Below are 12954 nucleotides of genomic sequence, written 5' to 3' on the forward strand. Positions count from 1 at the left end.
CAGAATGGGGATGTCCTAAGCCATGAGGTCCATGGTGTGCCAGCTGCATCTGAGACATCCCTGGATAGGGCACCCCTCCTGGTGGGAATGGGTGAGCTCGTGAGTGTCCATAATCAGGATATCCTGCCTCTGGGGTTCCTGCTGATGGGGGACCATGTCCTGCAGCCCCAGGAGGCATAGGTGGTAGGGCATGGTGGGGGGTATCCCAGGTGGGAGGGCTCCAGGAGGCAGCACTGGGAGTGGGAAGGAGTCAAGAGGAGGCATGCCTGGTGGAGGAAGTCCAGACCCCAATGATAATACCACAGGATTGGGGGCAGAGGGTGGAGGAGGTGCATCTGCAAACAGCTGATGAGGGCAGTCAGGCTGGGAGAGCAGGTTCTGAGCTGCCAGAAGTCGTCCAGCTGCTAAGCCATGGCACTTACCCTTGGAGTCCTTCCTGAAGGCATAAGATATGGTGATAGGGCAGTTACAGAGGTACTGCCCATTCATGGCTTCAATTGCTGCATCCGAAGCATCAAATGAAGTAAAATTAATGAAGGCATAAGCTTTGGAGTTGCCTGTGTCAGGGTCCCACATAATCTTAGGGGTTTGTAAGATGACCCCAAAGGTGCTGAAAGTATCATTGCCCAGGCCAATCTTGAACTCCTGGCCTCAAGCGATCCTCCCGCCTTGTCCTTCCAAAGGGCTGGGATTACAGCATGAGCCACTGTACCCAGACTAATTGTTTTTCTTTTTTCATTTAAACCTGTTCAGTCAGGAATCTTGGTAACTTACTGCCAAAGACATGCTAACCAGGTGGGGTTGTGCAACTTAAAGGATACGACTTCTCATCATCAATCTCAGGGTCCAGGTTCCGAATGAAAATGTTGGTCCCTACATCCATGTTTTTGTTGTGAACTGATGTCTTGTTCACCTGTATCGGCTTCCCATAGAGTTTGATCATGTTCATGATCTTAATGGCATAGTCAGCATCATCCTCACTCAAGAATTCACAAAGTCATAGCCTTGGTGCTGGCCAGACTCTATCCTTTGGCATGTGGTGTTGACTACTGGTCCAGCCTGGAGAAACAGTTCCCACAGCAGAGGTTCACTAACCTTCTCATCCAGGCCCCCCACGTACACAGTGGCATCCTGGTTCTACTCGGAGATCGGCCTGGCAGCCATGGCAAAAGAGCTCCTGCCATCCTCTCTTTACCTTTTGAAGTGTCTGTTGTCTTCCCTTGTCACCCCTCTGTGAAATCAGCTAAGCAGCTGCTCGAATGTGTTAAGAGTTAGAGGTAATAGCTCAGTGTTTAGTGTTAAGACTTTGTTAAGGAATTTCTAGAAACTTTAGAGGTATGACCCCTATCATTGAACTCATTTCACCATTTCTTTGTCAGAACATTTTAATGTTGAATGTTTAGAGAAAAGTTAGCGTTGCTCCCACATGCACAGAAATGCAGTTTCATTCATAATGTAGGGACATTCTTATGAGAAGGAAGCTTTTCTCCCTGACACCATCTGACAATTATATTTTACCTTCAGAACTAAGAGTTAAGATTCATTGTAATCCCTAGTTGTGTCATAGATGTTCTTTAGAATGTCTTCTACGCCTAAGAAAGAAGTTATCTGTATGTTTCCCTGTGGCGGGAAATGCCAAAAACGGCTTCATGTAATTTTGGGAAGATTATGATGGAATGGCAATTACGGTAGAGTTAAGACAGAAGTCCTTCACAAGAGTTTTGGGGACATTTGAAGTAAATGTCCTTTAACGCTGTAATTATTTCAGGTTTTTTAAAATTCCCAAATTGTTCTCTTTAGTAATATCACACATTCCCTTGGCACATTTAAAACAATTCTCCTACCATCCTTTTCAGTTTTCTTTGAGAAAATTACTGAAGTTATTGGAACTTAACTCAGGCCTTGAATATGATTTACCTGGATAAAATTGCTCTCTAACATGGGAGGAGATACAAAAGGGGCATACTCTCCTCCATCCAACATACTTTGAAGATCTCTTGGATCATGGGAGTGTGGGGTGCAGAGAGCATCTTGCTCATTGATCCTCGTGGTAGACTTGCTGGTGTTCTTCTTCATTGCACTTGCATATAAACATAAAAAACTGAGGGAATGGAAACACAATTAATGGGTACAGAGAGAATTTAATATCATAATTAAATTGCTTCATTTATTTATTAACTCAGCAAATTTTATCAATATCTGTGATATGCTTGGCACTGCACCAGGCACTTGTATTAATACATACATCTAAACAGGACTAATAAGATCCCTGCCCTCATTCAGCTTACACTCTATGGGGAGACAGGTAGTAAGCAAGCCAAAAGAAACTCAAACAAGATGTTGGATGATAGGGACTATCAGGACTTGAAAACAGATACATATAATAAAAAATGACTGGGGTATAGGGCTTTAAGACACTTATTAGGGTATTAGGAAAGGCTTCTCTAGGAGGTCTCTCAATATATTCCCCCACAGACCATTATTTTCTATCTTCCAAAGTAATGGTACCCTCTTCATCATGCAGGGTTCTCCAATCCCTTTTTTGTAAGTAGGTTATCAAAGCTATACTAAACTGAGAACACTTTTTCCAGACTATTCACCCATAACTGAGGCATAGCTCTTGGTTGTGTGCTCCTTATGAGACTCTAAGTCAGTGGAAAAATTGTCTTCCACAAAACTGGTCCCTGCTTCCAAGGTGACCACTGCTATAGGCAGCATCTTTAGTACATCGAGTCTCCAGGAGAGAGAAAGAAGAAAATAATCTTGGAAAGTAAAGTAAGTAGAAGAGGAAGGAAGAGGGAAAGGAAGGAAGAGAGAAAAGGGCAGGAGAGGATGTGGCCATGCAGCCCACATGGTTTATCTGTAAGAACTGTCAAATCTCACCTCAACTCAGGCTGAGCCACAATCTTCTCTAGGAGATGAAGTTTTTAACTCACTTCAGTTTGAGCTTCCTCTTTTTCATGATGAAATCTTTTGTAAAAGACAGAACAAAAAGAAAATCAAATGTATACAGGCCAGGCACAATGGCTCACACCTATAATCCCAGCACTTTGGGAAGTCAAGGCAGGCCAATCACTTGAGCCTAGGAGTTTGAGAACAGCCTGGGCAACATAGCAAGATCTTGTTTCTACAAAAAATACAGAAATTATCCGGTTGTGGTGGTGCATGCCTATAGTTCCAGCTACTTGGGAGGTTGAGGTGGGAGGATCACCTGAGCCTGGGAGGTTGAGGCTACAGTGAGCTATGATCTTGTCACTGCACTCCAGCCTGGGCAACACAGCGAGACCCTGTCTCAAAAAAAAAAAAAAAGGCACTAATTTGTATACAAAAGAAACTAATTTCAATTCAAAACCTTACTGTTATTTCAAGTGTGAGGTCAAGGCCTTAGAAAGAGTTAGAGTTCTTCTAAGTATACTGGGTAGGTGAAGCGGAGTCCGAGGCTGCTGTCTATGTCGGAGCTAAGCTGTTGTTGATGATCCTCACCATGGTCTTTTGGTGAGTGCAACCAGAGTCATGAGTCCATAGCTCATAATTGGCTTGAAACTGCCAAACAGTGGAATCCTGAGCTCCTATGACCAATGAGGATATTTGATAATGTGGCAAAGGAAGCAGTACAGATTGTATTACCTGGGTTGCATTTAATTGCTCTTTAAAATGTGCTCCTTACGATTACCTGAAAACCTTTTGTTGACATCTTCTAGTAAGATTAGGAAAGCTCCTGGCCAGGCGTGGTGGCTCACGCCTATAATCCCAGCACTTTAAGAGGCCAAGGCAGGCAGATCACTTTAGGTCAGGAGTTCAAGACCAGCCTGGCCAATGTCGTGAAACCCTGTCTCTACTGAAAATATAAAAATTAGCCTGGCGTGGTGACAGGTGCCTGTAATCCCAGCTACTCAGGAGACTGAGGCAGGAGAATCACTTGAACATGGGAGGTGGAGGTTGCAGTGAGCCAAGACTCCAGTCTGGGCGACAAGAGCAAAACTCTACCAAAAAAAAAAAAAAAAAAAGAAAAGAAAGAAACAAAGAAAAGAAAGGAAAAGAAAAGAAAAGAAAAAAGAGAAAAAGAAAAGAAGAAAGCTCTAGTATGAAACTTGTCGGAGGCTTAGAAGAAGGTCCTAAAGACTAGAGTGGAGCCCTTTAAGAAATGCACAGAGGATGATGGCACAGGAGCAAGAGCTAGATATTGTGTGGGAAAATTCCCATAAGAAAGCATTATTTAGGAGGCCAAGGTGGGCGGATCACCCGAGGTCAGGAGTTTGAGAACAGCCTGGCCAACATGGCAAAACCCCATGTCTACTAAAAATTACAAAAATTACCCAGGCGTGGTGGCACGCACCTGTAGTCCCAGCTACTCCTAAAGGCTTCTCTAGGAGGTCTCTCAGTATATGCCCACTTGGGAGGCCGAGGCAGGAGAATTGCTTGAACCCGGAAGGTGGAGATTGCAGTGAGCTGGGATCGTGCCACTGCACTCCAACCTGGGTGACAGAGCAAGACTCTGTCTCAAAACACACACACACACACACACACACACACACACACACACACACAACCAAAAATAAAGCATTAAGTTCTATAATTAGCAGCATGTTTTCCTTCTTAGTGGCACATAAAATAATGATATATCTTAATAATTGGTGGATCTTAGATTTGAGGAGATGCAGCAGTCAACTCTTGTTCATACAGAGTTAAGTGAAAGAGTGCACTGTTTTTCCAAAACTCTGAGAAAATGAAAACTGCACAGTGGAGGGTGTGTCTACTGTTGACAGACACTTGCTAATCAGGAGATGCCACATGGCTGCTGGGATAGGGAAAGGCCCTTTCCACTGCTGTCATTTATGAGATCTCCAGAATCCCTTGCATCTGAGAATTCTCCTTCCAGAGAGCAAACAGTGGATGATCTCCCAGGCGAATAGGTGTAGCTGTGGATTCAGGACACAGAGAGGGAGGAGGAAGTGAGAGGAAAGGAAGGAATTCAGGGATATTTGCAGCCACGACTGGGTCTCGCCCCTTTTGTCCTTTTTGAACAAAGTTGAGTTTAGCTGAGGAGCGGAAAGTGTTAACAGGCTCTTTTATCAACTTTGCTGTGATGTTCTAAATATTTGTTCTGGAATTATTTTTACACTTTTGGATTATGTGTATAGCTGATAAGTATGTGCTAAATTTTGACTGGTTTTGTTGTAATTGTGATTTGAGATATCTGTATACTACACCCCTCACCCCACCAACATCTCCAATTATCCTAGTTAATTAGTCCAGGCTTGGGCGTGGTGGTGGCTCACGCCTGTAATCCTAGCACTTTGAGGCTGAGGGGGGCGGATTACCAGGTCAGGAGTTCGAGACCAGCCTGACCAATATGGTGAAACCCCATCTCTACTAAAAATACAATTAACCGGGTGTGGTGGCGTGTGCCTGTAATCCCAGCTACTTGGGAGGCTGAGGCAGGAGAATTGCTTGAACCTGGGAAGCGGAGGTTGCAGTGAGCCAAGATTGTGCCACTGCACTCTAGCCTGTGTGACAGAACAAGACTCTGTCTTGGGGAAAAAAAAGTTTAGGCTCTTAAAACAGAGAGATGGTTCTGTGAAGTCATCATTTTGGCCCGACACACACACACACACACACACACACACACACACACATGCACACACACATACCTCATCATCATATATTTTACCAATGGTAAAGTAAATTAACTATTTACTAGGTTCACTCTTTTTTTTTTTTTTTTTTTTCTACAGGGTCTTGCTCTGTCACCCAAGCTGGAGTGCAGTGGCGTAAACTGCAGCCTTGCCTTCCTTGGCTCAAGTGATCCTCCCACCTCAGCCTCCTGAGTAGTTGGGACCACAGTCCTGCACCATCCCGCCTGGGTAATTTTTGTATTTTTTGTAGAGACGGGATTTCACCATGTTACACGGGCTGGTCTCAAACTCCTGAGCTCAAGCAATCTGTCCACCTTGGCCTCCCAAAGTGCTAGAATTATAGGTGTGAGTCACTGTGTCTGGCCTTAGGTTCACTCGGAATATCTGGAGACAGTATTCAAGTTTTGGTATATGTCTTTCCAGTTTTACAAATAGATTTTTCACTTAATTTCTTTCTCTCTGTTTTTTGTTTGCCTGTTTTGTTTGTTTGTTTGTTTGTTTTTTTTTGAGACAGGGTCTTGCTCTGTCACACAGGCTGGAGTGCAGTGGTGTGATCATGGCTCACTGCAGCCTCAACCTCCCCAGCACAAGTGATCCTCCCACCTCAGCCTCCTGAGGTATTTGGTATTACAGGTACATGTAACCGTCCAGCTAATTTTTAAAATTTTTTGTAGAAATTGGGTCTTCCTGTGTTGCCCAGGCTGGTCTCAAACTCCTGGGCTCAAGTGATCCACCCACTTTGTCCTCCCAAAGTGCTGGGATTACAGGCATGAGCCACTGTGCTTGGCCTACTTAATTTCTTTATATATATATACACATATATGTAACTAATATATGTTAAAATGTATGTAATATATATTAATGTATCCCCATAACATTAACTATTTTTTTTTTTAAACAGCAGTTATCAATCATGGTGTCAAGCTATTTGGAACATGACAATCTCTTGTAAAGAGTTGCAAAAGTAATTGTGGCCAGTGGTTAAACTGATGCTTAAGAAATGATTTTCTTTTAAAAAGAAACAGATGGTTTCTGGGTTCTCTCCTGATAAGCTTCTTGCACTCTGCTTTGCCTTCTTGGTGTGCGGCCACAGTAGAGACAGGCAATCAAGCCTGACAATCAGTTCAGACCCCACCCTCTGATCCAATCACCTTACTAAGATATCATTATTAACTTTGGTGACTCAAAAATACATGTTGATTATTCAAGGTGTTAGCTAGGGAAAAAAAAGAAAGCAAGAAACAGAACTGCCTGCTGAATGAAAGTCAGAATTAAAGCAGGGTTGTTATGGGCTATCATGGAAACACAGAGCTAGCTCCGTGGCACAGACACATGGAATCTTTTGTCACAATTTATTCTATCAGGATTGTGTATCAGTCTTCACAATCATAGCTTACATTTTTCCAATAATGTTTGCCTTTTGCTGGGCCCATTCAACGTCCTATTCATCTAATTAAGCAGGCAGGATGCAGAGCCATGTTGCAGGGAAGGGCTTTTGCTGGACCGCAGAGCAAGGATGGCACAAAGAATGGAGTTTTATTTGAGATGGATGAGCTCGTCCTATCACTAGCTGATCCCTTATGGTCTTTGTTACTTCTTTTAATCAGTACTTTTTCTCCCTCTCAATCCTTTCTCTGTTTTTCAAGTTCCAATTGAATGGTGATTCATTCAGCAGATAGCTACATTAGGTTGTACTTTTCTGCAGAATTACAGTATAATTTTCATTTGACAAAGTGTAGTTGGCTACTTTTAGTAAAAGAAAAGTTAGAGAGATTCCTTATTACATCGGATTATAGATCAGAAACCAATGCTAGTTGTTCTATAGGAAATCCAAGCACAGAGAGGCAATGTGCTGTATGCGTTTCAAGAGGGAGTCACTTCAGCTGCTCTTCAGACATTCCGTGGTGTCGTCAGGGCTTCCCTATCTGTGTATACTGTTTCAAGGATGATCAAGGCTCCATTTGGGCTGAGAACTACTATTCTTAGATACAAATATGGGATGCATTCACCCTGTGGTAGAGGTGGGGTGCCTTTATTTTCCTGGGGATAAACGCAGTCATCTGGAACTTTTTGGAAATGTGACAGCTTGAGTGTTCATGGCCATTGGGAAGGGGAGAGAGTGGGAAACTGAAGAGCCAGTGTTGCACTGTCTTGGTTGGCTTTTCTGACTGCCTAATTCAGAGAGATGTCTGTACATGCCCCTAAAATGTCCTCTACAAATGTTTCCTGTTTACCATTACAATGTGGTATTTTCCCTCCAATATTTTATTATAAAAAGTTTCAAACTTCTGGCAAAGTTGAAAGATTTCTATAGTGAACACTCATAAACCCACTACCTGGATTCTCATGTGGTCTTTTTACTGTGTTATTTGTCTGTAATTACATGATGGCTCTTTTTTTTTTTTTTTAGATGGAGTCTCGCTCTGTCACCCAGGCTGGAGTGCAATGGTGTGATCTTGGCTCACTGCAACCTCTGCCTCCTGGGTTCAAGTGATTCTCATTCTTCAGCCTCCTGAGTAGCTGGGATTACAGGTGCCTACCACCATGCCTGGCAAATTGTTGTATTTTTAGTAGAGACAAAGTTTTGCCATGTTGGCCATGCTGGTCTCAAACTCCTGACCTCAGGTAATCCACATGCCTCAGCCTCCCAAAGTGCTGGGATTACAGGCGTGAGTCACCACACCTGGCTACATGATAGCTCTTAAATGACAGCATTTACCTGTCACTTGTTAAAGTTGTTCTCTGTAGTCCTTGGAGCTTTGAGGTTAATTATTCCCAGCACTTTGAAGTGTGGCATTTACCTATGTGATTTTTCCCAACATTCTTACTATACTAATAAACATACCTTTAGGCTAGGTCCAGTACAATTCTAGGTTGCAGTTCTGCTTGCACCTTTGCAGGAGGCTAACTGTTGTGGCCCCTATCTCTTGAAAATGATATCCCCATGCCCAACCTTTCAGCTTTGAAGAGAAAGCCTTGTGTTCTGAATCTTGAAACATCTGAGTAATTAAGAAGGGCTGTTTCCCCCAAAATTTATTCAATTCTCAGTCTTTGAGAATTTTTTCTTATGGACGAAAATATTGGGATAACAGTCTGAAAAATCAAAATTTAAAAACAGGCCGGGTACAGTGGCTCACGCCTGTAATCCCAGAATTTTGGGAGGCCAAGGCAGGTGGATCTCTTGAGTTCAGGAGTTTGAGACCAGCCCGGCCAACATGATGAAACCCCATCTCTACTAATATCATAAAAATTAGCCAGGCATGGTGGTGTGTGCCTGTAGTCCCAGCTACTTGGGAGGTTGAGGCACAAGTATGGCTTGAACCCGGGAGGTGAAGGTTGCAGTGAGTCGAGATCACACCACTACACTCCAGCCTGGGCAGCAGAGTGAAGCTATGTCTCAAAAAAAAAGAAAAAAAAAACTGAGCACAGTGGCTCACGCCTATAATCCCAGCATTTTGGGAGGCTGAGGCGGGTAGATCACCTGAGGTCAGGAGTTCAAGACCAGCCTGGCCAACATGGTAAAACCCTGCCTCTACAAAAATACAAAAAAAAAAAAAAAAAATTAGCTGGGCATGATGGCCAGTGCCTGTAATCCTGTCTCTACTTCAAAAAACAAAACAAAACAAAACAAAAACCAAAATTATCTGGGCATGATGGCACACCTGTAATCCCAGCTACTGGGGAGGCTGAGACAGGAGAATCGCTTAAAGCTAGGAGGTTGCAGTGAGCGGAGATCGTGCCGTTGCACTCCAGCCTGGGTGGCAAGGCGAGACTGTCTCAAAAAAAAAAAAAAAAAAAAAAAAAAAAAATTGAAAACAATCCAGAAAACATGCTTTCATTTCAAACTCAAACTCTCAATGAAATTATTTCTAAGAAAAAGAAAAGCAGTCACCAGGTGTTAAGTCTCTCGGCCTTTCTGCTTGTTCTGGTTGAGGTAGAAGAAATAAAACTAGAAGGAGAAGAGGAAGATGGAAAAAAAAATAGACATTCTGCCCTCGAATTACCAGAATTAATTGAACTATTCATTTCCTTCTCTATCAGTTTCAAACCCAAGTTGCAGTAATGAGAGAGTCACTTACCAACAGATGGGGCTGAAATAGATCTCTGGAGATCTCCTGGATGTCGACTAGGAAAATAATCTCCAAACAGCACGTTTCCACTCTTTTCACATTTCTTTAGCAGGTGTTTATGTCTACCCAGCAGGCAAATAACCACTTAGTAAAAGAAGCGCAGTCCAGGCTGCTCTGGGCATTGTTCTATTGCTGCTGCATCATAATCATAATGTGCTGACATAGTCTCGCAGTAAGAGAAGAAGGGCACTGGGGAGGAGCAGCCCTGCAGGTCTGCCCCTGAGAGGAAGTGTGGTCAGCATTCCCGTGGAGCCCCGACCACTCGGGAGTGGGCATTCAGGTGGTGGTGTGAAGTTTCCAGAAGATTTCTTGGAGAGAAAAGTCAATTTAGCAACAGTATAACCACGGAAAAAATATCATATTTTACATCATTGACCATTCAATTGATAATTTATTATTCAATTTCCCTGTATCCTAAGTTTCACAGACTTAAACGTATTTAAGGCACTTTGAGCCTCTGTGAAGAAAAGCATCAAAAGAATATAGCATTTTTAGAGGGAAACTGCTTAGAAACAGAGCTGAGGCCGGGCACAGTGGCTCACGCCTGCAATCCCAGCACTTTGGGAGGTCAAGGCAGGAGGATTGCTTGAGCCCAGGATTTTGAGATCAACCTGGGCAACACAGTGAGACCCCATCTCTAATGAAAGAAAGAAATGCTTTTAAAGATGCACAAAATATAAAACTGTATGTATAACTTCATTTGGAGATTGTAAGTCTGAATTTGTGGCACTTTGTCAAATTGAGGTCTGTGAGCAATTAGCCCTCTTTGTCCCTCATGAGATGGGCCTGCCTGTTCACGCCTGCATGGGATCTTCTTAGCTGCATGTCCTAAGCTTGGGATATGAAGGTTTTCTGCCACATTCAGTCCCTGGTGAGTGCAATGCAAGGTACATTCTTTCAGTCGGCTCAGTAATGAGTACTTACTATTTCCTGTGCATCATGCCATGCTGGACCACAAAGATGAACAGTCTCTGCACTCAAGAAGTTTACCATCAAGTGGAGAAGGGGTCATGTAAACAGAGTATTTCAGTGTTATGTAGCGATAAGATGGAGGGGTGACAGGGGATTCTGGGAGCACAGATGAAGGGCACTTAGTCCAATTGGGGGATTTAGGGAGAGTTTCATGGAGGAGCTAATATCCAAGCTAAATCCTGAAAGATTGGTCAGCCTGAGCAAAGGCACAGAGGCATGAAATGACAGGGTTTTGAGGGGTAACTACAAATGGTCTGGTGTTACATAAAGTTGAAGAGGAGAAAAAAAATGAAGTTCATGGAAGAAGGGCCTAGATTGTGGAGGGCTTTGAAAGCCATAACTAGGTGCTGAGACTTCATCTGCTCCAGTAGTTCTAATAAATAGTGTTACATGGAGAGATTTATGTTCTGAATTGATTATTCTGAGAGCAGAGTGGAGGATAGATTTGGGAAGGGCAATTCTGGAGATACTAAAGCCATGGTAGTGGCAGTGGCAGTGTCAATGGAAAGGAGGGGGTTGACTTGGGAACTGTTAGTAGAGTCCATAGAATTTGGTGACTCACTGATGTGGGGAGGGAAAAGGTGACTCAGAGTTTTGGGAAGCTGGGTGAATGACGACGGTGCCATTAACTTGGAAACAAACTACAGGCAGAGGAACAGGTGTAGGAGGCAGAAAGAATGAGGTGCTTGTTTGCAGGAAACCTTGGTTAGCATGGTGCCTCGTATTAAACTGTTTAGTAAATGATTTCTTTCTTCTTTAAATGTTCAGTACCTTCCTAATACTTTTAGAATATGTGACATGTATCATAAGGTATGTGTATATATTTAGTATTAAACTCAAGAGCCTATATATTTGTGAGCATGATCTGGCTCCATCCTGGCTTCAGTTCTTTCCAACTATATTTCAGACCACTTACACCACTCCCTCATCATACTTCTGTCTCCTTCCTGATGTTGCATTCTTTAAGCCATTTCCTGTCTGAAAAGCTCATCTCCCAGCTCTTCACATGTGGGCTTATTTTCATTTTTCAGAACCCAGCTCAGATGTCACCTGTTTAGAGAGCTGTTTCTCAATCACTTGGTCATTGATTGTCTCTCAGCTGCAAATGCACCACAGCATACTCTGCATTGAATTGCTGGAGCTCTGCAAACTACATTTCTCTCTCCAGCTAGCTTTCTGTTAGGTTCAATAATAGGTTGCATTAGACCAGAGGAGGCTGGAAAATAGGAGGGAAGAAAAGACTTGTGTTCCCTCTAGTTGACCTGCTGTTTCTCTCAGTGTCACCTGGGCAACAGCAACTGGTTCTAGCCTGCATTTTGGTTGTTTTGTTTTTGTTTTTGACATTCTCAGAATCAGCAATTGGGCAGCGCCCTCTCCTTAGAGGGCTGAGTCCTGGCTCCAACGGGTCCGACCTCTGAGCTTCCAGGCTGTGATTCCCCTAACCTATCCCTTCCAACTCCGCAGCCCTAGTTGTGGGAGTTGCTTCTTCTAGTTGTCTCTGATATCTGTGTTTCCTTTGTGCTTTTTTTCTAGGCCTCCAACACCTATTTAACATATTCCTGCATTGAAGTCTCTCTGTTGAAATACTTAATGTGATTTCTGCTTCTTTAAAAATGGCTGGATCCTGACACAACCACTGAATCTGATTGAGGCTTCCACCCAGTCACTGTCTAACATGTCATTGAATGTTCTTCACATACTTTTCCTAACCTGCATTTAAATTGTTTTCCTTTCTCATAATCTCTCTTCTTCACTTAGATATCTGAGACTGTCTCATTCATCATTGTATTCTCAGTGCCTAACATAGAGCCTGGCATACTGTAGGAGCTTAAGAAATGCTTGTTAAATAAAATGAATGATTTCAAAAGACTGCAGGAGAAATACTGGTAGCTGGCCATACAAAATGGACAGGATTGAGCAAGTCTTTAACTTTTTGGTTCTAGGCCAAGTTATTGATCAATTCTGTAACAACGTAACACAGAGAGTCAAGCATAATGCTTCTTATAAACATGTCAGAATGCAACGCATTATTTAATGTAGACCCATCCTCATTGGAATAACAAGACATACAGTTTATTTACTTTGAATCCTATACTTGTATAACCCCCTACCCCACTTTCTATAATTGGGAATGATAATGACTTACATTGTTAGGGTTTCATGAAGATCAAGAATTGCTAACAGGTTAGATCTACAACATTTTTTGATTAGCAAAT

At 42.9% G+C, this 12954-nt stretch overlaps 1 protein-coding gene and 1 pseudogene across 9 annotated transcripts in view; both read right to left on the reverse strand.

The window, feature by feature from the left end:
- The window catches only part of FAM71D (family with sequence similarity 71 member D), a 40921-nt gene extending 30571 nt beyond the window's left edge, over positions 1-10350 (reverse strand). For 3 of the 9 annotated variants that reach the window (XM_017961660.3, XM_009211766.4, XM_017961659.3), the window contains exons 1-3: positions 9716-10348; positions 2884-2970; positions 1918-2101 (exon numbers count right to left, since the gene is read on the reverse strand). In XM_017961660.3, coding sequence (XP_017817149.2) covers positions 1918-2076 — 159 coding nt within the window. In that variant the 5' untranslated portion in view covers positions 2077-2101; positions 2884-2970; positions 9716-10348. Of the gene's footprint in view, positions 1-1917; positions 2102-2883; positions 2971-3357; positions 3570-9715 lie in introns of those variants that run through there. The other 6 variants (XM_017961657.3, XM_031669105.1, XM_031669106.1 and 3 more) reach the window with 5 other exon arrangements.
- On the reverse strand, positions 636-1272 carry LOC108587077 (annotated as a pseudogene).
- Positions 10351-12954: the final 2604 nt, after the last annotated feature.

This window comes from Papio anubis, chromosome 7 (assembly GCF_008728515.1).
Source record: "Papio anubis isolate 15944 chromosome 7, Panubis1.0, whole genome shotgun sequence".
NCBI classification, from domain to species: Eukaryota; Metazoa; Chordata; class Mammalia; order Primates; family Cercopithecidae; genus Papio; species Papio anubis.